General features: G+C 41.1%; 1 protein-coding gene across 3 annotated transcripts; it reads right to left on the bottom strand.

Annotated features, from left to right (window-relative positions):
• Nucleotides 1-1,473: 1,473 nt before the first annotated feature.
• On the bottom strand, nucleotides 1,474-25,112 carry GNE (glucosamine (UDP-N-acetyl)-2-epimerase/N-acetylmannosamine kinase). Of its 3 annotated transcripts, none has more exons than XM_018085960.2 (12): nucleotides 22,525-24,409; nucleotides 20,030-20,238; nucleotides 16,709-17,160; nucleotides 15,531-15,683; nucleotides 15,014-15,226; nucleotides 14,243-14,330; nucleotides 10,805-11,015; nucleotides 8,622-8,751; nucleotides 6,570-6,791; nucleotides 5,417-5,599; nucleotides 4,727-4,843; nucleotides 1,474-4,003 (listed from the first exon to the last, which is right to left on the bottom strand). In XM_018085960.2, exons 2-12 carry the CDS (start codon nucleotides 20,191-20,193, stop codon nucleotides 3,768-3,770), a joined length of 2,169 nt encoding a protein of 722 aa, XP_017941449.1. In that variant the 5' UTR covers nucleotides 20,194-20,238; nucleotides 22,525-24,409; the 3' UTR covers nucleotides 1,474-3,767. The 3 variants fall into 3 exon arrangements, with proteins under 3 accessions (XP_017941449.1, XP_017941451.1, XP_017941452.1); XM_018085962.2 differs by lacking the exon at nucleotides 22,525-24,409 and adding an exon at nucleotides 25,083-25,112 and having other exon boundaries at nucleotides 2,778-4,003; XM_018085963.2 differs by lacking the exon at nucleotides 22,525-24,409 and adding an exon at nucleotides 22,078-22,466 and having other exon boundaries at nucleotides 2,778-4,003.
• Nucleotides 25,113-25,505: the final 393 nt, after the last annotated feature.

Below are 25,505 nucleotides of genomic sequence, written 5' to 3' on the forward strand. Positions count from 1 at the left end.
AAAGCAGGGAGCCTGAAAACAACAGCGCTGTGCATTCATCCTCTGAGCCTGTGGAACGTGGGTAAGTTTTAAGTAGCCATAAAACAATGTGGTGTGGCTTGCCCGTTTATTGGTGCTGTGTTTGTTTCTGAGCAGCTCAGTGAGAGGGAAACATAAATTACTGGCTTGTATTTCAGAATGGACGAGATGGGTGTCTGTTGTCTTTGCAAAGAGGATTCCTTCAGTAGTAGCTGTTATGGGCAAGCTTGTTCCTCTGCAGAACAGTTGTTCTAATACAAACACAATTACCTGGAATGGTCCAAGGGGTGTACAGTCCAGGGGTTTAACACTTACTGCCTGTAACCTCTCCATGGCATTTGAAAGGGACACAAGTGATCAGATTTCTCTGAATCAGAGTATAAATTGTGTCTGCATCTTACTCTCTGTGATGGGTTTTGGTGATACAAAATTGCCATTGCCTCAGTTGATAATACTTACGAGTTTCTGACAATTTTGTTACAATTAAATGGAGGAAGGACAGTGCTTCAGGACCACTGGAAAACTGAGGCATTTGTTGATTCTGAGTGGCTGGATGACAGATCAAAGACTCAAAAATACTGAATAACTAAACTTGCTGGTCAGGAGACAAAAAAATTCAAGCCTTCATGCTGTATGGATTAGCTATATGGTTTGCAAACCATCAGCAATCTCTAAAAAGACAGCTGAACTGGCCTCCTCATGATTCTAAGTCCTAGCTGGATGGGTTTCTGTGGTTAGGCAGAGCTGTTATGGACAAACCAGCTGTTTTCCACCAGCTGCAAGGACAAGGAGCAATGCGGGATAGGAACGAGGTCTTATATTGGCTACATGAATTACACGTTACAACACCTAAGAACTCCAGTTTTAATTCACTTTCCAACCTTTTGGCACTCTACTGCTGCTGTTTGCTTATGTAATGCTGATTATAAACATCCATGTTCATGAGGGATCTTCTACCCAAGCTGTTGATGTCATATGTAATTCTCTTTAGAGGGCTGGACAGTGGCATTCCTGCTTAGGCTTCAGCAGTTAAAATACCACATGCACTTACCAGGGACACTGCAAAACCAGCCTCTACACAACAGGTTGTGTAAGCAGATGCTGCCAGTGCAGACAATGAGAATGCACTGCTGCTTTACGCTCTGAAACACTGACAATAGCTGGGGAAAGAGGGCTTTCACTCCCCCACTTTTTTTCCCGTATTGCATATAAGGTCTGGTTTGCCCTCACTGGAGCTCATGATCTTCATGATATGGGCTGCTCTAAGGGAGCTGCTCTAGGGCCAGCATCAGGTAAGCACAGTACTGCAGATGTTCTGTGAACATCTGATGTTTGCTCCCTCTGGGATTGGATACAGCTGGGAGGTAGTGTCCATGAAAACTCTGGACCACATTAAAGTACCTGAAGAGCAAGGAAGGCTTCTGAACAGGGAAGGAAGGAGAAACAAAATCACTATTATGCTATTAAATATGATTTTTTATTCTTTCTGATTTTATAAACACACAAACTGCTTAGGGAGAAACTGCAAGGACTTCTGCACCGCGTGTACATATGCAGCAGGTTCTCAGCCAGTTGACAGAAAAAACATTTTCAAAAGCATTTTAAGAACTGTTTTTTTAACAGGAATAGATGTTAAAGGTGTTTAGAGTAAAACTTTTCCAATGAGTTTTATTCTCTTGTGTTTTTTCTGTGCCTGCACCCTCCCTTCAGCTGCTAGGGAAAAACATCTGGAGTTTGAGATATCAAAAATACAGAGCTTCAGAGGGTCTGGAAAGCAAAAGCCTGGTCCCACTTGTAGCAAGGCATTCCACCCAGGTATCCCTTGTGATGCTTGAGGATGGAAAGATCAAATGACAGGCCTCCTCACTGTCAGAACCTCAGTGCTGTTACTCCTGATCTGAGCTACTCTCACTGTAGAGAAATGCTGACAGACAATGGTATTGAAGTTAGTGAGAATCACTAAGTAAACCAAGACATGCAGGAAAAGGAACTAAAAATCCCTGGTGACATAAAGCCTACTAAAACGTTGAAAATAGTTAAGAACCAATATTTGCTGATTTGGAGAAAAACTATGGTATAGAGGCTGCACAATTGTTCCTAGACATCAGGAAGGTGGTGGTGGTTCTGCAATCTGCTCTGAAGATGCGAGTTCTCAGTAAGCATTCCTTGTGGAAGAGAGGATGAAGTGAAGACAATCCGTACAGGTAACATTCCAGAATTAACCAGTATACTAAGAGCTATTCAGTCCAAGATAATTGTACAGCAGCGGGTAATGGTTGCAGAGGGTTGTTTCATTTCGGTTGGAGAAGAAGTTCAAGTGTGGAAATAGCCCCTTTTATTCCCATGTCATCATCACGGCCGGGCTTCGCGAATGAAGATTTGGGAAGGGCTCTACCCACGTTTGTTGCAACTGTGTTGGTGGCTAAAAAGGCCAATACAAGATAGGCATGTCCAGTTGCAATAGGCATGACTGGTTGCATATTCCCATGTACTAACACATTATTGGACTTCTGAGAATATCAGTGGTTGAGTTAGGTGTCAAAACAGGCCATTAAATGCAGGACAGAGGGCAGTCTTATGACTGTTCCTCCACAGCTATCTTTCTGAGAGACGGGTTGGTTTTTCAGTTTCTCCAGTATTTTGAAAGTGTGCTAAAAAACTAGCTGGATCTATATATCACAAAGGACTAGTTAAAGAAATATATAACACAGTTTACTTAGGCAAGTCTTCATTGGTATTTGACATACTTTCTTCCCAGGCCTGAGGGTGAGGATGAGGGTCAGATTTGACTTTTCATCCTAAAAGCTGATGGTGAGTGCAGGACAAGAACAGTGTACCTGCAGCCACCAGAAAGGGTGAAGGGATACACCCTGTCACTCTGCAGTGGAAGAGTTTTCCTCAAAGGTAGTCTTTATCTTCAGATGTACCATGTGGCTGAATTTCAGCTAACTTGCTACCAAAGAATAAGCAGTCCCCCCTATGTGCTAATTTGGCAGACAAAGTAGTAGATTAAGTCCCTTGAGAAATCCCCAAAGAATAAAATTCAAACAATTAACTGTTGGCCATAGCCAGAAGACAAAGATGCTAACTTATGAGTTTGTTTGCACTGCTCTGCAGGCTGTATGCTAACTAGACTGTTGTCTTTTTCTTTCATATGCAAAGCTTCTAAAATGGGACTCTGCCCTTTAGAGATGACGTAAAAAAAACTTGGTTGCCTCTACCAAGTCCGTCATGAACCATAATTTCGAGGTGTAGCCTTTTTTTATTGTATAGGCTGCTTCCCTCGTTTCCACCCACTGAAATTACTACCTGCTATTGGTGATTACATCACATTTACTTTGTGGGTGGAAGCCTGAAAAGCTGGTAAACGTCTCATTTCACATAGGTGGGAAATGAGATATGGATCCCCAAGTGTTACCTATAATTTTACACACCCTACACGTAATCCCCACCATACATCAAGAGATGCTTACAAATAATTCAGCTACACTCAAAAGTAACGTATAGGCTTATCAACAGAAGTGCTTAAAAAAAACCAGAATTGCACATCACTTCCTATGAAGTCAGATGAAGTTCAGGAAAAATACAAAAAGATAATACTTCTATTAGGAAATGCTGAAGTGGTCACTAACTACTCAGAACACTACTCTGATTCATTAGCTGCTCTCATCAAAGAAAAATTTGGGGCAAAGTATTCCCTCCACCCATTAGGAATCTGAACAGTCCATTTCTATGATTATTCCAGGTACCTAGTATATTCTACGTGTAGTATAATCCAGTACCAGGCTAGCAGCTCCAAGAAGAGCAGGATCTGCTAGATTTGAGACCACCACATCTACAGTTTTAACAGAGGACAAAGCCTGTCGATTTATCACGTCTTTGACAGCATTAACATAGTGGTTAGCTAGAACTCCAGAAAGGATCACAAGAGAGGGGTTCACGGTGTGTAGAACGTTCACAACTCCAAGGCCTAATGCAGTCCCAGCTGAAAAGATAAAGTAAAAAGAAATTAATACTCAAAGCAGTTCTGGCATCTGTAGTTGAAATAGGTCTGTAAGCAGGAAATAACACTTGTCAGGAAAGTGTTCTGTTGCACAGGGCAGGGTTTTGGGTTTATATTATCAGACAATATCAATTTGCCATTAATTAAGTAAAAAGACAAAAAAAAAGGCCTTTTTTTTTTTTTTTGCACAATAATGCATTAATCAATTACATGGACGTGAAATACAAAATGATACATTAATCACGCTTGTAAGCAAAGCAAAAACAGGAAAGCATTACTCTCTACCATCTTAAGTGTTATCACTACATATGAGGCACAGGAGTCTGTTTAAAGCTAGTAAAACAGTAAAATATCTTGTGTAAAGTAATACATAAACTGTCTCTGCTAGCTCAGACTAGCCATTCACTTTCCTACAATGAAGCGTCCCCAAATTTTCCAATATGAGAATGTTGACGCTTTCCTTTTTTTTAAACTGATCTTTGCAGAAGCTTTTAATCTTGTTTATTGGAGCAGATACCATGAATATACACTTCTGCTGACATTTCCTACAACATTTATACTTGAAGTTTCATTACTGTTAGTAATTTTAATATAGGGTGTTCCTCAATGTGTAGAATGTGTTTGTAGTGTTGCAGTGCACTACTGTTTCTGTATCCCCAAAAATATAATCATGGGACTGTTCCACCCTTTAGGCTACGTTCTTACCTGTTCTGAGAATGCTCTCTGCTTTTGTATTCCCAAGCTTAGCTGCCTGAATAAGATGTGCAGCACTAACAATCTCCTCCTTCTTCATTGACATTCCTTCTACTAAAAGCAGATCATCTGAAAAGGAGGAGAGAAAGCCGAGAGCAAAACATGGTGATGTGGCAAGTCAAGAAAGAGACGGTGAAAAACCAGGCAATTAAAATCTTTATAGCTCTTTTACTTGCATAATGAATCCTGAACAATCTGCGTAACCCTGAGTTTAGCCAAAGTTATCATACCCATATTATTCAGGAAACTACTTGCAGAAGCAGGGAATCAAACTCAGTTATAGTGTGGTAATTCACTAGTCTTGTCAGGCCCAAAAGTTAATAAAATATAAATGTTCTCAAACTTATTTAAGACTGAGAAGCTATTTCTGAAAGACAATCACTGTGAAACCAAACATCCACAGAATGTCTGTCAGATTACCTTACAGCATGGTTAAAAAGGAGAGTCTAAACTCTACTGTGTGCTTCTGGTAATTCTGACACCAGTGATTCCAAATGTTCTTTGCCATTGAAAAATATTTGTACTATAACAGGTTACCAGCTCTTGTTTCCTTGTAGAAAAAGAAGGCAGGTCTACCTTTAAAAATTTCTTCCTATACTGCATTTCAGTAATTGTGTTTTCAAAAATAAACTAAACAGATACCATCATGGAGTTTCTTGGCTTCTCTCTGTAATGCTATTCCTGAGGCATATGCTTCTATACATCCTTGGCTACCACACAGGCACTCTGGTCCATCTAAAGATACGACAATATGCCCAAGCTCAGCAGCACAGAAAGAACTGCCATGGATCAGTTCATGCTGATGAATGATTCCACCTCCGATTCCTGCAAAGGTATGAAAACTTCTGTGGTTAGAAAAAAGACAAACAACCGCCCCACCCCACAACAGTTTTTAAATGCCCCAGTTCTGCAGGACTGGTATTTCCTTGTTCTAATACAGACAAGATAAAATAATTTGCATCAGTGATGATCTACACTGGAAATCAAAAATTACTGGTTACTAAAAGAACTCTTCTCCACTTGACACACCTAATAAGCAAGCTCACAGCTCCCTCCTATTCATATATGTATCAAAATTATATATAATGCTTATCTTTTCTTAAAAAGCCTATGGATGGTACTGAACTATGCCAGATCTTTTAAGCTTGTGAGTCATGCTCTTTATGCAGAAAACTGTCCTTCCAGGTGGCCTTAAAATTTTGCACTTCAGAGAAGTTTTAATGCTGTATTGAGACAGTTAAACCTGTGTGCTAAAGAGCCAGGACACTAAAACCTGCAGGTCTCTGCTGCCCCTTTCTCAAACTCTGGGTGTGGATTGATCAGCTAGTTATTACTGCCACCATCTAAAGGACTATATACTTAACAAATGAGAAAAGTTACCCCACATTTGCATTTGAGATATACTAAGCATCATCTCTCATATTTAGTTGCTTATATTCTAGATACATTTCTGATCTGACTTGTATTTCTGAAAGAGAATTAAGCCATAAAGCTGAAAAAATGCAAAATTATTCCAGCTAAAGTTGCCTAGATTTTTCTTACTTGCCTGCATAGCTGTATCAGGCAGAATTTCTTTTATCAAGAAGCTTAAACTATGGAAGAGGTTTCATTTGCCTGAATAAATTAAAAAGTACCCTAAAAAACACAAATAAGAATAGCAAAAGGATTTTTGGTTTAAGAACCTAAAATATTAGGGTTTTCTAGGCATAGTGGTAGTGTTTATATTTTTAAGATCAGCTGAGCCTCTAAGTGATGCTACTGGACTTTGGGTTTCATTGAACTGTAACACACCCACCTGTACCAGTAATGAGTGTTACAAAATTTTCTACTCCTTTTCCATGACCAAATTTCCTCTCTGCTAGAGCAGCACAGTTTCCATCATTGTCCACCCAGACTGGCAGGTGAAGAGCATCAGATATTGGAGTTCTGAGATCCACAGAGCTCCACTCCTGAATGAGTTTTGTAGAGTGAAGCACAATTCCTTCTCGGGGGTTTACACGTCCACCTGTGGAAATACCTAAGTCCCAGAAACACAGGAGAGAAAAATCAAAACAAAGTCTCTGTGATACTTGAGTAAAAGACCTGTTTTTCTTTTTGTAATGACAAGAATTTCCATTTCTAATACTAGGCTTTGAAGCAGAGCATGGAGTAAAAATTTCCTAGGTATTACTGGCAGTGCAACTTCTGACATGTAAAGGTACAGAATCATGGAAAGGGGGGGGGTTGGAAGGGACCTCCGGAGATCATCTACTCCAACCCCTCTGCAAAAGCAGGTTCACCTAAAGCAGGTTGCACAGGATTGTGTCTGGGTGGGTTTTGAGTATCTCCAGAGAAGGAGACTCCACAACCTCTCCACACAGTGTGTTTCAGTGCTCAGTTACCCTTAAAGCAAAGGAGGTAACTCGTAGAATGCCACTGCTCTAATCACAGTGCACCAAGTGTCCTTAAGACAGACTAGATAGGTATTGGTTAATGTTAAGTCAAAGAATTAATGTTCCTACTTCAGGCAAGATTGTGCAGCAAATCACTTAATAGTTGTGTTTCTTGTTAATCGTGTACAAAACACATATTAGCAAACTGTACAAAATAAATTATTCAAATCCTGAAAAATTACTAATGTCCTGAAGTCTGCTGTAACTCTCAAGGCTTAGGATGACCAGGATTTAGTCATCCTAGGATGACTAAAGATTTAGGAAAAGAATCACTGGACCAGTGATTTCTACTTAAAAATACACTGTTTTTGTGAAAAATCAAATCTGTTCAGAGATTTGTCTACTGAACAGAATAATAACCAGTAACAGGCACTATTAGCCAAACCAGTTTTCCCTAGCTAGAGAGGCTTCCAAAGTTGATAGATTCTCTTGGGACCTTTGAAAAGCAGGGCATTATTATGGAGGTACTTAGCTCTAGAAATGAAGTTTGAACATTTTATTGTAGTGCTATTTCTCTACAGATGGTGCCAGGGTTAACATTATAATGGAAAGCAGCCACAAAACTTCTAAGACAAGCAGCTGAACCGAACATTAAAGCTGTAAGAGAGATCTAATTTGAAGGTCTAACATTTCTTCTTATGGCTTTGTGTTCTTAACATTGTTTTTAAAGAATACAACATCTTCAAATTAACTTTTCTTGTGTGATTCAAATAAGTTTTGGTCTGGAACAAACTACTTTTCCTACAGAGTATTTCTCAGCTAAAATGAAGATTCTATGTCCTCCTTAAAAATTCAGGACACATTAATCAACACCCTCATAAATAACTGTAACATGTAAGGCCAAACGTCCCAGTCACCATTAAACTGAAGAAGTCCTGTCTGGTATAAACAGCTTAATGTGGAACTCTACTGCAGGTGCAAGTAAACTGGAAGTCAGCAAAAAGGCTGCTTTTGTCTCTGTCAGCTGCAAATTTATTCCTTAGCATTCTAGCCATTTTAGTCTGCCCTAGCATAACTGAGGACTCTGCTGCACAGCTGATCCTAGCCCTAAAGAAAGGCTTACAGATGGTAGAAGAAACTTGACTCAGCTGCAGTTGTTTCAAGAGCTGCTTTGATATAAATCTGATTCACAACTCCAAGGCAGCAGGGAGCTTAAAAATCCATAAAAGCTATGTACCACACATTTTACATATAGTTTACTTAGCTGATTCTTTTCATGGCTGTTACAAACTGGAGAAACCTCAGTCTTTATAGTCAGCTTCTCTTTTTCACAGTCGTTTTAAAAAGCTTGTTTAATATAATTTATGATTTAAGAGCTTAAAATACAAGAGATCCATTTTAGAAAGATGTTTTAAATTAATGAGTAGTGATTTAATTCTTAGATGAAAAGACAAAGTTAGTATTTGTTAACTTACCTACTCCCAAAATCCTGCAGTTTACATTTACTGCCTCTGATGCAGCCTCTACACACATCTTTAGAATTAATTCCAGTCTGTCTTCATAGGTTTTAGGGTTCAGCTGGGTATACTTCTTAACTATTTCACCCTAGAAATTAAAAACAACAAAAGAAATGTTGTTTTTAGAGAAATGTACTTAAAGATGAAATGTCTCCTTAATTTAAATTACAGGTCAATTTGAAGATAGAGAGCTATTACTTATCTCTTTAAAAAAAACCCAACAGATGCTATGCTTTAGATCTTGGGACTACAGGCAAGATTCCTGACAACTCTGGGGGACAAGTTTGCAGGATTAGGCATTACGTTCCACTCCTGTAATCAGCCTCCCCTGTCTGAAACTAAATACACATTTTAAGGAACACATGGCTTGTGTAAGGAAATATCACCAGAGCTACTGGAAGTGTTGTTGGGCATAAACCGTGATATAGCAACACACTTAAGCTCAACACTGAAGTGTTAAAGAAAAAAAAAAGAGTAGCAATTGCTATAAAGAAGAGAAAAAACGCAGTGCTTTAAGAATAAAATATTTCCAGTTTGACTACATAAAAGGTTTGTGTGGTGTCACAGACACCGCTGTGGAGAGTCAGACAAAGAGAAACGCTAAAAATTTAAAGGCAAAATTTACTATCCTTTCAGAAATACCTTTTCTTCTAAGCAATTATACTTCTGAGTCACTTGTAATATTTCTGGAGTACCATCTACTGTGATATATCATAGAATCACAGAACGGTTTTGGGTTGGAAGAGACCTCAAAGTTCACCTAGCTCCAAGCTCCATGCTGTGGGCAGGGACACCTTCCACTAGGGCAGGCTGCTCAAAGCCCCATCCATCCTGGCCTTGAACACTCCCAGGGATGGGGCAGCCACAGCTTCTCTGGGCAACCTGTTCCAGTGCCTCACCACTCTCACAGTAAAGAATTTTTTCCTAATATCTAATCTAACCCCACTCTCTTTCAGTCTGAAGCCATTACCCTTTGTCCTGTCACTACATGCCCTTGTAAATATTTTGGACAGGGTGGGGAGGATCCAGGAGGAAAGGGTTATTTTTAACCCTAGGAGTCATGCAGTGGTAATAGAAGTATTCATTATGCATGCCTATAAGAAACTAATCTTAAAGAAATGTTCATCTTGCAGGACTAAGCCAGGGATCTGCAGAAGGTACACAGCTTAATAATGTTATTCTCCCTGTTATATCCCATGTACAATGTGTCTGAGTGAATTGCACTAAATTAATGCAACTAAGCAAAGAGGAGTAACAAACATGGCTGAGTCACTGTTGCCAAAAGAACTGTCAATGGTTTTGAGTATTAGATCCCACCATCTCAGCATCACATGAGCAAGAGATTTTGTGGATTTTCTATGTTTAGTTTCCTCTTCACTTTTAGTTTGGAAGGGGAGGGAAATCAGAGGAAGTTGTTTTGGAAGACAAGGCTGCAGCAGACATTATGAGAAGACAAAACAGCTTTTAAAAGTAATTTTTGAAAACTCAGTTATTTGTGAGAATTACATCTCAGATTCTGCCATTTGCTGTTGAATGTCTACATCTGGTAAGTAAATTTTATTATGAAAGTCTGATCCTGTTCACTCTGATTTGCTAGCATTTCAGCTATCATAAATGCCAGCTCAAACTACACCCTGCAAAGTGGACAGAATTTTTTTAAAATTCATTTTCTTCCAGGCTGTGTTGACAGAAAAATGTGTCAATTTTACTTCTAAAAGAATTACACTTTTATAAGTTGTCTTTAAGACTTCGAAGATCTGTCAGACGTCTTTTAAAAATTCTGGACTGTATCAGCTCACTTAACATAGCCCTTCATCTTTCTGCAGGCATCTTACTTTGCTCTCTGGGTAACTATATCTAACTGATGTAGTCAGCAGCTATGACCTCACACCAGCAAACAGGCTTTGCTAGGTTCAGTCTTAGAAGAGCAAACGAGCAGGCAAATTGCATTAAGACTTTAGGAGAGGTGCAACAAATGAGGGGAAAAAAAAAAAAATCTTTATCCCTCGACAACAAAAGTCAGTAGGACTACTTTGTTTTGGAGCTCTTTTTCATCATAAGCCCATATCCTCGCTGCAGGAACAGAACAACAAAGGCCAATGGAGTTTGCAGAATATCCAGAAATACAACTGAATATTTACCTTCATACTGACAATGGCTACTCGTAGGTTTGTTCCACCTAGATCCACAGCCAGAGCACTCTGTGTCTCTAGGATATGGTCAATATCCTGAGAGATATTATCTTTGACAGGAGGAAAACAGAACTTCTTCTGCAACGGTTCTTTGAGGTCAATAGATTTAAGGAACTTCAAGATCCTTGGAACAGCATTACCGTCTCCATATATTTTTGAGCTGTAAATACATATAAAAAAAATCCATGTAATTGGAAGTAACGTTGCAATCTGTAAAATTCTTTATATGACAGAAGACTGTAACACTGTGTCATTACGAAATTATGCCCTGGCTACTAAGACAATACTGCAGCTCACACTAAACAAGGCTGTCACAAGATATGGCAGAATGTGATACTGAAGATCACACAATAGACTGTGCAAGTGTGGCACTAGCTCCATTTTGGAATACAAAACTGGAATGTAGAAAACTGGAAGTTAATTATGCCAAAAACCCCTGTAAAATTAAGAGTTTGATGAAGGAACCCACATTATAAAGCAAAATAACAACATAAAAATTATGGACAGTTTATGTATGTGCTACAGGCCCAAACCAAGATGTACTTATCACACAGATGACAACTACATAATAATAAACTGTACATTCATGTCAGCTTTCAACATGTACATCCATTTCTAAAATATCATCATACATGGTGTCAGACACATGGTATTACAGAATTAAGTTTTGTTGCTCTATTTAGGTTCTTAAGAAATATACTTTTGATTCTTGTCCTTACTTGGACAAATATACTCTCCTGAAGTTTACAAGAACTTATACATTAAAGAAATGAGGGTCAGTATTGCAGGGCTGAAGGATAATGAAAAGCATACTGCTATAATTCTGCAGCTTCCCTGGAAGCTTGCAGTCAGGATTCTCTACATACCATGCCTGAAGTCAATTCAGCTATGAAGCACTGTGTCACAGAATCAAAGAACAGTTAGGGCTGGAAGGGATCTCTGGAGATCATCTAGGCCAATCCCCATGCCAAGGCAGGGTGACCTAGAGCAGGTAACACATCTAGGTGGGATTTTAATGTCTCCAGAGAGGAAGACTCCATGACCTACCTGGGCAGCCTGTTCCAGTGCTCTGCCACCCTCAATATAAAGAAGTTCTTCCTCACTTTGAGGTGACACCTGTATTTTGGTTTATGGCTTTTGCACCTCATCCTGTTGCTGGGCACCACTGAAAAGAGTCTGGCACCATCCTCTTGACACCTCCTTTGAGATATCTGTATGTATTGATGAGATCCCTTCTCAGGCTTCTGTTCTTCAGACAGGCCCAGCTTCCACAGTCTCTCCTCATAAGAGAGATTCTCCAGTCCCCTAATCATCTTTGTGGCCCTCTGCTGGAACCTCCCCAGTAACTCCTTGTTTTTCTTGAACCAAGGAGCCCAGCACTGGAGACAGCACTCCAGATGTGGCCTTACTAGGGCTGAATAGAGAGGGAGCATCACTTTCCTTGACCTGCTGACCACACTTTCCAGTGCACCCCAGGATCCCACTGGCCCTCTTGGCTGCAAGGACATGCTGCCAGCTCATGGTCACCTTGACATCCACCAGGACTCCCAGATGCTTCTCTGCAGAGCTGCTCTCTAGTAGGTTCTTACAGTCCTTCCACGTGGCCTGTCCCTTTTTCCACCATTCCATAATTTTTTTTTTTGTTTGGAGATTTACTAGAAGCCTCCTGCTCATCCACACATGTCTCCTGCCCCATTTGTCTGATTTCTTGCTCATGGGGACACACTTTTCTTGAGTTCGGCAGTAGTGGTGCTTAAACAATGACCAGCTCTCTGGGAATCCTTTCTCTTCTAGAGCCCTAATCCATGGGATTCCTCCAACCAGGTCTTTGAAGAGGCCAAAGTTAGCTCTCTGGAAGTTTAAGGCTCTGGTCCTGCTTACTGTTTTGCTTCCCCCATGCAAGATGCTGAGTTCCACCATCTCATGCTCACTGCACCCAAGGCTGCCTCCAACCTCCACATCTTCAACCAGTCCTTCCTGGCTGACTAGTACAAGGTCTAGCCTTTTGTCATTGGCTCCTCCACCACTTGCATTAAAAAGTTATCTTCAGTGATCTGCAGGAACTTCGTGGACTGTGTGTGCCAAACTGCGTCATCCCTCCAACAAACACCAGGCTGGTCAAAGTCCCCCTGGGAGAACCAGGGCCTGTGACTGCAAGGCTATTTCCAGCTGCCCAGAGAAAGCCTCATCAACTTCCTCCTCCTGATCAGGTGGCCTGTAGTAAACACTCACAACAGTGTCACCCTTATTAGCTTGTCCCTTAATTCTTACCCATAAACTCTCAACTTGTTCACCTGCCCCTGGGTAGAGCTCGATACATTCCAGTTGCTCTCTCACATAAAGAGCAACTTTGCTGACCTGTTCTTTCTAAAAAGTACATACCCATCCATGACAACATTCCAGTTGTGAGCTATCCCACCATGTCTCAGTAATTGCAATGAGATCATGGCCTATGACTGTTCTTGTTTATTGTCCATGCTGCACACATTTGCATACAGGCACTTCAGAGAGGATCAGGCAATGGGGTTGCTGGAAGAGGTATAAGAGGATTCACCACTGCCATAAACACCCTTGATGTGTTTAGCCCTATGATTCTTATCTTATTCTATGCACTGGTTGGTATGACCTACTCCCCAGGAGGAAGCAATGGCACAAGCATTGCCACTTTGGACCCCAACCCTGAGTCCTTCAGTTTAAAGCCCATTTCACCAAAACTGGCCAGCCTGCTGCCAAAGATTCTCTTGCACCTTTTAGACAGGTGGATCCCATCACTTCCTAATAGGATACCATCATTAAAGTACAACCCCTTGTCCTGAAAGCCAAAACCTTCTCAATGGCACCAGACACAATGCCAAATGTTGAGCTGCATTGTGTCTGCTTCTGGCTGTTCCCATTTCTCTAACCAGTAGGACAGACGAGAAGATGACTGGGACAGTGATGCTTTTTATGTGCCTTGCCAGGCCTTCATGGTCTTCCTTAATCCTGCTCATTTTTTGGCTTGTGGCATCACCTGTACCCACATGAAAAAGTGTCCTTCAGGCACAAGGCAGACGTAGGCTCACGGGATGTTCTCCCCCCATGCTGCTCCTGTGGAACAAGCTCTCTTAATCACGCTATCTAAGTTAACATATGAATTTTGTCCTCTTGACTTGCTGTTGAATGTTAAATTACTAGTTGTATCAAAACATTACGAGTGACATTTTGCTCTACAAATATGAATGTGCACACCAGACACTGCACTATGATTCGGAAACGGAAATAATTTGTAACCTCAGATTAGCGCATTAAAAGCACTCCCATCAAATACAGTGAACCACCTCAGCACTAAATGCTTTTTACTCCACTGCTTTAACATCCCTTCAGATGAATTAAGACAACTGTACTCACCATGGATATTGCTTACCAAACTGAAGCTGTAGAGCATGCAGAATCTTATCCTGTGTATCAGCATCACGAACGTGGAGAACATTTTCACCTAGATGACAAAAGTCAACAAAATAGGACAGATCAGTTCCTCAAATTACATTAGAGTATGTGAATTGCTTTAGAAATGAAAAAAATTATTACTTTTCTTTCCTCTGAGGAGGAAAGATGCCCACCAGATCAACGTTGCTCTGTATCAATTATGTGCCTCCCCTTGCTCCCAATAAAGCAATGGTGACACCTATGATACAATATCCTGTACTACAGAACGCTAGCAAGTGTCTGTGTTCCACAGAACTCTATTATTAACAATGCACAAATGAAAACGGGATAAAATGGCTATTTGGGCCTTGTCTATATACCTGAAATCCCACAATACAACTACTTCCTGAAGTGGTGAACAGTTCATATTTTGGAAGTGAAATTTTTATACTTATCAAACATCAAATTAGCTATGAAGTAAAACAACTAGTTACCTATTCTGCTAAATGGAATTCACTGCAAATGGAGATATATTTTCACTTGTCTATAGATAAAAGCCCCATTATCTTATGTATCACACATAAGCAGGACTAACATGATAGAGGTATAGCAAGTGAAGCTTTAAAATGGGTGAAAAATCATGTTGCGCTGATACTGCAAGATGGCCTCTGTTAAGTGTCCATTTGACTTTATCCTGGGAAGGAGAAAAAAACCCCTCAGAACCAGAAGGAAATCAGTCAAGGAAGCACGTACCTGTTTCTCTTCCCGTCTGACGTGTCCCCAGGTTAATGACAGGTGTACCAAACGCTCCCACCTCTCTGACACCACAGCTGCTGTTACCAATCATACAACCAGCATGAGCAACCAGCTGAATGAACTGGTCAAATGGGACATGCTTTACTGCCCGAAAATTGGGGTGATGTTCGATGCCCTTCTTCCTCATCACGCGAACCATCTCTTTGCTTCCTGCAGAAAAACAAGGCAGAATAAATTATTCGAGTTCTATTTTAAAATGGAAGTCCAGACAAGTAAAGGAGACAGCAGCTAGCCATTCACTCAGTTGCCAGCTCTGAGTAAGTCTGGTTCTCTTATTATTTAAGTTGCATAGCTAGGCACATGAGCCCACGTTTGACCCAAAAATCCACTGCAAAAGCCTCTTCATAGTTTGAAGTTAACTTACGAGGCACTAATACTGCTCCTACATGTCACATGACTTCCCTTCTAAAGCACCCTTTTATGTGTCCCTCTGTCACGAAGGTATTCTACTCACCTGCATCCACATTAGGGAACAGAACAAGTGTTCTCTTGTTGAAGGAGATGAGTGCATCTAGTGTCAGCTCAAACATCTTTATGGAATGTTTAATATCTGTGGTTACAGGATGTTGCAGAGCAACTATATAATCTCTAGTTTTGACATCTTCACCTGTCCAAATGGAGGCAAAGAAAGAATTTTTTTAATTGGCATGGAATACCAAGAGGAAGGAAAGTCATACTTTTGAAAACACTGATGTGAAAGCCTGAAGAGTTAAGGCACTGAATGGGATACCTAACACGTAAGTATCAATGCTACAATAAACCTGAAGGGAGTTACAGGGTGATCTACCCTGTTATTTGCCTCTCTAAGCACATTACATAACTTTATAGAGACCACTACCTAAACCTCAACAAACTGTTAACTTGCAAGCCTACCTCTAAAGGTTTGCAAGACTATACCAGGATCAAGGAACTGTTCTCACAACAGTGTAAACCTGCAATAAATCCTGAAGCTGCTCTGGTTTTCCGTCACTTGTCCATCCTCAAGCAAAACTTCATTTCCATTTCTTTAAAACAGTCAGTCATACTTGTTTTAGTACATTTGATAGAAACTGATCTGCAAAACATACTGATCAAAAAAGACTCCAGCTTCCAGCTGCACAGGTTAGTGTGCCCTATAGGAGACTGCTTTGTTAAAGATAAAAAGAAAGCACAACCCCCCATTATTTACAGGATTTGTAAGTCAGTGAAAGTGAAACACCAAAAGCCTTTGGTGCATGTTGCCTTGTTGCAGTGCATTCCTCAAAAAAAAGTTCGTAATACAAATTCTGTTAGATTTCCTTTTTATATTAGGCCTGAACAGCTTTGACTCTATTTAAACACATCCTTTACACGAAAATAACTGCTCATGTAAGACTGTTCTGTTTTTCAGTTGTTCAGCCCAGAGAAATTACCCATTTAAGGAGTTACTTTTTCGACTTGACAAAAGGACCAGAAGTGTTCACTGGGACAGATTTGGAGCTTTTTGGCTATACAAGGCAGGCTACACAACAAAAGAAAAAGAAAGGAAACGTAGAAAGAAAGAAATACCAGGTACTATTATCAAATACATTGTTTTTTTGGACTGCTAACCTAGTTACTGAGTCTGTCTAGTGTTGAAAGTCACAGGAAAAACATAAAAGGCGGACTGCTTACCTAGCCACACGCGTATAATACTCATGTAGTCCTTGTTTTTGGCAGAGAGAAGCTTGTCATACGAGGGACAGCCCGCCAAAAGGATGCGGTCGTGGTCTTCGCACATGGCTATCAAATGCTGCTCTGCACTCCTCGTGCAGCACACGTGGTAATGGGCCAGCTTGGTTATGGCATGTCTGATGGAGTCATCGATGGTCCCGCTGACCTCCCCTCCCTCGATGTGGAGGATGCGAATGTTCATCAGGGCTGCAGAAGTGGCCAGGGCCAGAGCGTCGAACCTGTCCCCGTGAACTATCATTATGTCAGGTTTCAGGCGGTTGAGGACATCTGGTAACTTGACTAATGCGAGGCCCACTGACTCCACCATAGCTGCCTCATCCTCCCCTCTCACAATGGTGTGTAATCTTGTATGGATGTCGAAGTCATCTTGTTCAATCATACGATAGGTATTACTGAAGGTGAGAGAAGAAGGGTGAGAGTAAACACAACTTGGTTTTACAGCAACTCAGCCCGACAAAACAAATGCAAATTGGAACAGCTGCACCGGGGTTTGAACAAAGGCTTGCTTATCACATCTCCTTCTTTAAGAAAAATTGGCTTTTAAGATTTTAACAGAATATTCTCATCCATGTGAAGATTCTGCCTCATATTGCAAGCAACAAGTTTTTCTAGACATCTTTAATGAGGAGATTGGCTGAACATGTTCTGGAAATCCTCAAAAATCAAACTCTTTGTTCATGTGTTTGCAGAGCTTTTCAGAGAATAGATATGGCACAATTTCCTTTCAGAAAAGGTATGTTTATCGACTTCACTGGACAACTGTATAAATACAACAGATACAATGCAAAGCTGAGGCCTGTTTGCTCAAGGAAAACATCCTGCAGCTAGGATATATTATTCACATTCTATATTTGAGCTGTATCAAGACTCTGCACAAAGCCTTGAGTTCAACGGAAAACAGGCTTTCACACCAAAGAAAAGAAGTTTTTCCAGCTTTAGTCCACAATAAGAAAGTTAAAACATTCCTTGAATACTGAGAATTATTATTGTTTACAGTAATGTATGTGAAATAGAAGAGATCACACATCTGCATAAAATTACCTGCTTACAACAGTCACTAAAAGTGACCTTAGCAGTCTGCACACTACTGGAATTCCTGTCTAGACCATGAGAGAAAACACAGAAGTTTTCCAATTTTGTTTTCAATCCATCCGACATTCACTGTCTTAGTAAAAGGATTACATTTTTAAACTGATTTAAACTGGATTTAATTTTCATTAAATTTACTCTTCTACTCATATTCTGCAACTTAGTATCTCACAATCTGCAAGCTGAGCCGAGATGGCAAAGACTATAAAGTGCTCCAACTCAAGTAAAGAAGTGATCCCCATTCTGCATAACTAAAGGAAACTCTATCTATTTATCTATTTGATTCTGCTCACTGCTGTAACACAGGATATATTGCCTACAAGTAACTTGTAAGGTAATTTATATTTCTTTTTGGTTTTTTGTTTTGATTTTTTTTAAAAGGCAAATCCTTTTTGTTTTACTGAGTGAAGTAGCTCAGATTTTTATAACATAAAACTGCATTATATTTCCAACTCCACTTAAAAATACCCTTCATATACCTGCCTTTTTCTCTATTATGTGCATTTACCTCAAAAAAACTTCCTTCTCTTTGCTTCTATATTTTTTTGCCTTTTGAAAGGTCAAAATCTAGGGAACAAATGTTTGTGCATTTCTGATGGTTTTGTTTCTTTTACTATCCTCCACACATTTCAGTAACAAACATTTCACAGGATCACTGTCATTTGATTTCTGCTGCTGTTGACTACCCTCCTCACATCCCTAGAACACATTTCCCTAGGATTCCCCAGATTAAGGATTGCAGGGCTAGGCCCTGAAAAAAAAAACAACCAAGCAGTACCTTGGTTTTAGGATGCTTATCACAAAGCAACTAACAGCAACATCATTTGTCAGATCAAAATCTCTATTGACTGCTTTGTGCATTACAACTCATTTGTAATAGAAACAAATGGTAAACACCTTGGAACTGGGAAAGAAGTATTTCATGTTATTTTGCACAAGTCTTGCAGACAGCAAAGGATTGTGGAATATAGAAAAATCAGGGCGATGTTTCTCCTCATTAGCAAATGAAAGGGATTATTGTATTTCTCCAATCAGACAGGATGCAGTCCAACATGCTAACCTGTCAGGAAGTTTGTTTTTTTTCTTTCTTGTCTGGCTTTGTTTCGGATCAGGTTAGTTTTGTGGCCTTGAATTCACCTTGCCACGTTGTTGGATGGAAACAATGTCCAGCACAAAGCAAGGAACAGAGCACTATAACATGCAGAAAGAGATCGGTCACCAGTGGAAATTCCTGTTTTAGCAGATTGACATAATATAACTTCCTCCCATCCTAACTTACAAAATGCCAAAATTTCTCACTGCAAAGACCAAAAAGTGTCTTTACTTGAAGATATGCTCATACATTTCTAAAAGTTCAGAAATGCTGATATGCTGCAGACTTTAAGATAAAGTCTGATTTTGTCTTGCAAAGTAAGTGTTTTCCTATCTATTCCACTTACTGAGCCCAATCTGGCAAATGCAGCCAGAGGAAAACCAACCACAATCCCAGCAAGAATATGCACGCTGTTCCTTCTATCCTTTTCACCTGGCATGTGGGAAGCCCTTCCAAAGGAAGGAATTTAGACCAAGACATTTCATTCTCCCAGGAAGGTGATCCGACTGCTTACTGGTGAAGTGTTATGGAGGGGGACCCTAATCTTCCCTGCCTGACCATACCTAATATATCTATCAGTTATTTATTTTGTCAGAAAGAGACAACCACCCTTTCCTACCTCCACAGTCCTGGAAGTGAGAACTAACAGTATTCCCCTGGGATATGGAATACGTAAGTACTTTGTCCAATAACTATGCAAAGTGGAAGAGCTGCAACTTAAAATGACTGAGGAGTATCTTTTCTCTGTGAAAATTAAAAAACTGTAGCACATTTTCATTCGATAATCACCAGATTCTTACAGAAAAATGAAGGAACTGAGTTTCTCACTTCATGCAGTCTGTGATCCTGCTGAAGAGTTCGATTACAGCACTTAAAGAAAACTTTCTAAAATTCCAAGACTGGTTGAAAAAATCCTAGAAATATGCAATCTCAGAAGGAGCCACAAAATAAAACGGAATCTGAAAAAAAAAATCTTAGAACTTTGTTGCTTACACTGACAATCCCAAGACTCTTTTTACCTAACATTCATTGCTAACACCCCAGAAACAGATCGGTAGAAAGATAAAAATTCACCTTACCCATAATCATCAATCAGGTGGGAACCAAGCACTACGACATCAAGCTCAAAAAACTGTGGTTCTGCCTTAATACCAAACATAATGGGAGCTAATTTTGAATAATCAGCACGGTTGCAAGTAGCGACACAAACACGAAGTTTGTGGTTGTTTCCATTCTTCTCCATGACTTCCTTTTGTTTCTGTTTCGAAAGATTCTTGAAGTACACTTCCTGGTATAACAGAGAAAAAGAAGTGTGCCATTAGTAATAGTCATTTACTTGCAGCAAAGGGTACACTTCATGGACAGTACACACAAGTACAGTCCAGAACTGTGGACACACAGAGTAACCAATCCATTGATAACAGACAATTAATACCTTAAAGTATGTATCATCAGAAAATTTTAGAAAATAAGACTTTCTTTTTTTAGTTAAAACTCAATATCCCTATTTCTAGAAATAATATATAAAAACTCTGTGTAAACCATATTTAAGTATTATGAAGTTCAGCTGTAATTAAACAGTAATTTTCCCTGTTCAGATGGAAACCTCTGAATAAGTAGAAAAATTACTGTGCCTTAGCACGAAAGAAAGAAAATCTCATATTCCAAAACCACAGAATGGAACAAATTGCTCAGATGCATCCACTGAGAGACTCCATGAATGAAAAAGAGAAAGTTTTTGACTGAGTCGGTTTACATGTCTTTGTTAAACATATTTTGGTCAGGTAAGGCAAGTTAAACATTGACTTCTAAACCCTTACATACTGCTTTGTAGGCCAAAGTACATTAAGATATTCACTAATACAGTACTGGGTTACAATAAGCCTGTTCAAAAATATACATATATATATATAAATATATCTATATATATAAAATACCCCCAAGTAACCCAAATTTCCTCTCCCCGCAAACAGAAATTACGAAGGTGTTAGCAACAGTTTATCAGACCCACCATTTATAAGGTGGTGTTTGGTTTTTTTTGGTGGTTTTTTTTTTTTCCTCCTTTCAAACATAACAGCATTTTAAGTAAGTATCATCCTTTTGGTATGAAACCTAATGTTATGTCAGATTTTCACTCCATTTAAAACGGCAAATAAACTTCTTCCAGATTAACACACAGGGGTTGCTTATCTCTGACTCAGAGCAGTATCAATCTCCACTGGTTTTGTCAGCTAGGGAAGCTCTTTCCGAGCAGTTGCTGCACAAGCATGAGAATAGTAAAAGAAGCATGAAACTGCTCCTTTTAGTATTGTCATGTGTGTGTTGTCACTTCATACTCCTTTTAGACTACACTTAGATTTTTTCAGTAAAGTTCCAAAAGAAAGGCTACTGTGACATCTCACTCTTAAGAAACTTAGAAAATTCAGCAATTTTTCAAGATTTCCCTATTTTAAAGCCAGATTAGTTCAGGTTTTATCACACAAGATGAGAAGTGATGCTTTGGTATAATAGTAGTGTTAAGGTGGTCAGGAAACTATGCCAGATTGTCAAAGATATTTCTGATCTCCACTTGCAATTCACCATGGCTCAACAAAACTACTGACTGCTAGTCATGTTTCCTCTAGTTAAACTCCAAAAACTGTGACTCCTGAAAGAGTGGTTTACTCTAGCTTTCAGAACAAAACTGAGGTGACAAAAAGCAAAGATGGCTCCCATGACTAAGCTCATAAGAAATCGCATTTACTCAAACAAAGTAGACATGGCTACTCCATACAACTTCAGTGGAACAGATACAGCCTGGAATTTCAGCTTTTGATTACCATGATGACTACTTAAGCTCGGTTTTATGGATTCAGCCGTAAAGTGATAAACATTATTTCGTTTATATCAAGCCCCTTCATTTGGATTTACATTTGAATGTTACATCAACGGTAATATGTTAATTAATTACTGTTTTACACGTCCAAAGGATCAGATGATAATCCTTCAGGAAACTTAATTATTTATTCATGCTGAAAATATCTGCACCTATGTGCATACATGATAGCTGTTTCAATTTAATCTTGCCCTTCTTTTTGTCCAGCATGTTTGAAATATTTTAATGCACGTGAGAAATTCAGTAACTCACGCTGAAAATGTAGGGAGAGTAGTTTTCAGGATTTTAGATGCTGTATAAACATGAGTCAGAGAGCGTGTTATCCTGTATCACTGAGTGAAACCTCAAATCACATTAGCCAGACTCAGATATAACTGAACCACTGCTTTTCCTCATTTCTAAAACAACCTCTTTCTGGAGCTGGTTTTGAGCAGGACATCCAGTCCTTATAAATGTAAAAGCAGACACTAATTAAAATAAAGCCGTGTTCAAGACGTGAAGACCACTTCTGACACATCTATAAGCTTGTCTCTGAAACTGCACGAACAATATTAGAAGCAAATCTCTCACAAGACCCTTCAAGTCAGCCACTGCTGCATACATATCCTATACTGTATGAACTGAGAAGCTAAAGTAGAAGGGCACAGAGTAAGGAAGTGACAAAGCAAATTTACCCAGAGTTTGCTTATTCCAAGTTACCTGCCTGAGCTAGGACCATCATGTCCCTCTGACAAAGCAGTTACTTTTTCATTTATGCAATGAAGGCTTTTAAGAAGCAGAAAAATTTCTGTCCTCCTTTATCTTCAAGCATTGCTTAAAATTCTAGAATCCTTGAATCTAAACCCAGAAAACACCATCTCCTAAAACAGCGAGTCTGTTAAGTTGTAAAAAAAAGTATATCTCACGTTGCATCATACCTAGAGATCCAACAGAACTGAATCACTAGACCACATACCTTTCCAGCCACACAGATCACATTCAACTACAGTTGGTACTGGCTGCAGTAACGGTCTCTTGAAATAATTTTGGAGGTAGATGTGGAGACACTTCAAATACATACGAATTGACCAGAATCAAAAGCAATTCCTGGTATTTGTGCATTTCAACTTCTGCTAAATTACAGTTTCAGTACGCCCCAAAGCAGAATTATTTTTAGTACAGCCTTATAACTCTGTACCACAATAGTTTCAAAAAGCTGCCAAGTAAGCCATGCACTGCCCTTGGTGCAGTTTTTCTATTGCTGCTCATTTTAAACACCTGAAGAACCACAATATTTATCCTAGCAAAAGGGAGGTAATAATGCAATATAAGTGGTAACTCTATGTGGAAATTTGCCACTAATTAAACTAGTCTACTGCTTTTCAGGTTAAGCTGGACGTTTTCTAAAGGAACATGTGATGTATGGCTACATCACAGTTCAATAACATATAATTCTATCCTGGCTCTGACCTATTCTGAACCCAAAGCAAAAATAATTCTGTATTTTCAGATAGCATTCACTGCCAACAAGTAATGGCAAAGTCCCTTCAGCCACTAATAGTAAATTCCTTCAAGCAGAGCTGTAACGTCCTAGCTACATAATTTTGTTGCCACTATATTTTAGAATTTATTAACAGCTTCTGCAGGCAAATCATCTATTTTCAGAACTGTTCACCAAAATTACTTGAAATAATTAATCACTAGAGCTGCCTCTGAGTTTCCAGATGTTTGACGATATACTGAGTTTTATCTACACAGCATTCTCTAACCTGGGGATCTTCCTCTTCCAAGATCTACCTCTTCCACCTTGCAGGGACTAACAATCTTTAGCAGAAAGGAAAAGAAATAAAACAGTGCTCCATGAAGGACTACTTGAAATAATTAATCTCTACACCTTTGGTTTACTGCTCTTCCATATTCCATCCTAAGGCTTTTAGACTATTGGTGGTTCAAGGACTTTCTGAGACTGGGAAATTCTGGGCCAGCCTTTGAAGCGACCAAGAAAGCTTCTGTTTCTGTTAGTAGTCTGAAGTGCACCAGATACGTCTTCATCAGTGTTTCATAAAAAAATTACACTATGTGTATATTCTACATCTGCACCTCTGAAGTGATGTTTTTCAAAATCAAAGAGCCTGCAACACTCCCACAGTCTCTACACTCTGCATATGCCTGTGTGTTTGGGGTCATTTCATCTTCCCACTCGCTCTGCTGTGTGTCAAGCACGCAGGATATTCTGCCCCAAACTCCATGCACCAGTATGTGTGTTCCTGTCACCCTTCTTTACCCATGGAGCCATCAGTTCTACACTGCCTGCCTGCACACACACTACCTGCTCCTGCATCCCAGTGCAGGTGACTACACACCCTTCAGACACCCTCTAACACCTCTGTGTGGGTGGGAAAGCACTTATCACCCTGTGTGCGTGCTAGGGCAAGAAACCCTTCCCACCATTTTCCCTCATGGATGGGATTGACCTCTTCACTGGGTCCCTTCCTAGTGTGAGGGATCAACCCCCTGTGCCTCTCCAGCATATCGATATGCTTAGAATCATAGAATATTCTGAGCTGGAAGGCACCCACAAGGATCACTGAGTCCAACCCTTAGCCCCGCTCAGGCCCATCCCCAAGAGTCACACCATGTGCCCGAGAGCGTTGTCCAAACACTCCCTGAACTCTTGTCAGGCTTGGTGCCGTGACCACTTCCCTGGGGAGCCTCTTCCAGTGCCCAACCACCGTCTGCATGAAGACCATTTTACTGATATCAAATCTAAACCTCCCCTGCCACAGCTTAAGGCCACTCCCTCGCTACCCACGTGCAGGGGCTGCGCTGGTACTCCCTCCCTTCCGCATCCCTCACAGCCCGGGCAAGCCCACCCTGCACCCGCGGACACCGCCCTGCGCACCTTCCCACTGCGGGGGCTGCGGAATCCCGCACCCCTGGGACGCGCACCTTCCCACTGCAGGGAATGCCTGATCCCGCACCCCTGGGACACGCACCTTCCCACTGCAAGGAATGCCTAATCCCGCACCCCTGGGACGCGCACCTTCCCACTGCAGGGAATGCCTGATCCCGCACCCCTGGGACGCGCACCTTCCCACTGCAGGGAATGCCTAATCCCGCACCCCTGGGACGCGCACCTTCCCACTGCAGGGAATGCCTAATCCCGCACCCCTGGGACGCGCACCTTCCCACTGCAGGGAATGCCTGATCCCGCACCCCTGGGACACGCACCTTCCCACTGCAGGGAATGCCTAATCCCGCACCCCTGGGACGCGCACCTTCCCACTGCAGGGGCTGCGGAATCCCGCACTCCTGGGACACCCTCCCGCCCCCCGCCCGCTCGGTCTGCTCCAGGCGCAGGCGCTGCCGGCGGGGCACTTCCATCCCGATCCTGCCCCGCCGCTCCCTCCCGCCCCCCGCTCGCTCTCGGCGCGGCCCGCCCTGCCCGCCCGCATCGGCGCCGCGCTCTGCGCGACCCCGGCCCCCGGTGCTCGCAGAGGCTCCGCTCCCGGTTGGCACCTTTTCCCGCGCCGAGCCCGCAGGAAGGCCCCGCCTCGTCAGGAAGTGAGGAGCGCTTGCCCGCGGGCCGGGCCCCCTCCCGCGCGGGCCGGGGTTCGCTTTGCGAGGCCGCCCCGCCGCCCCCTGCGGCGGCTGGGCCTGCGGGGGGGAGCCGCGAGGGCGACCGCGCTGGCCCGACCCCC

The sequence above is a fragment of the Manacus vitellinus genome, unplaced genomic scaffold, assembly GCF_001715985.3.
Source record: "Manacus vitellinus isolate BGI_N305 unplaced genomic scaffold, ASM171598v3 scaffold_9_pilon, whole genome shotgun sequence".
NCBI classification, from domain to species: Eukaryota; Metazoa; Chordata; class Aves; order Passeriformes; family Pipridae; genus Manacus; species Manacus vitellinus.

Bases quoted from the DNA above. Each gene is read 5' to 3' on its own strand.
- GNE (XM_018085960.2), bottom strand. From the start codon at position 20,193: ATGGAGAAGAATGGAAACAACCACAAACTTCGTGTTTGTGTCGCTACT. The intron at 15,684-16,708 runs GTAAGCAGTCCG...CCATTTGGACAG, and splicing joins TATTATACGCGTGTGGCTAG to GTGAAGATGTCAAAACTAGA. The intron at 6,792-8,621 runs GTAAGTTAACAA...TCTGGGACTTAG, and splicing joins CTGCAGGATTTTGGGAGTAG to GTATTTCCACAGGTGGACGT.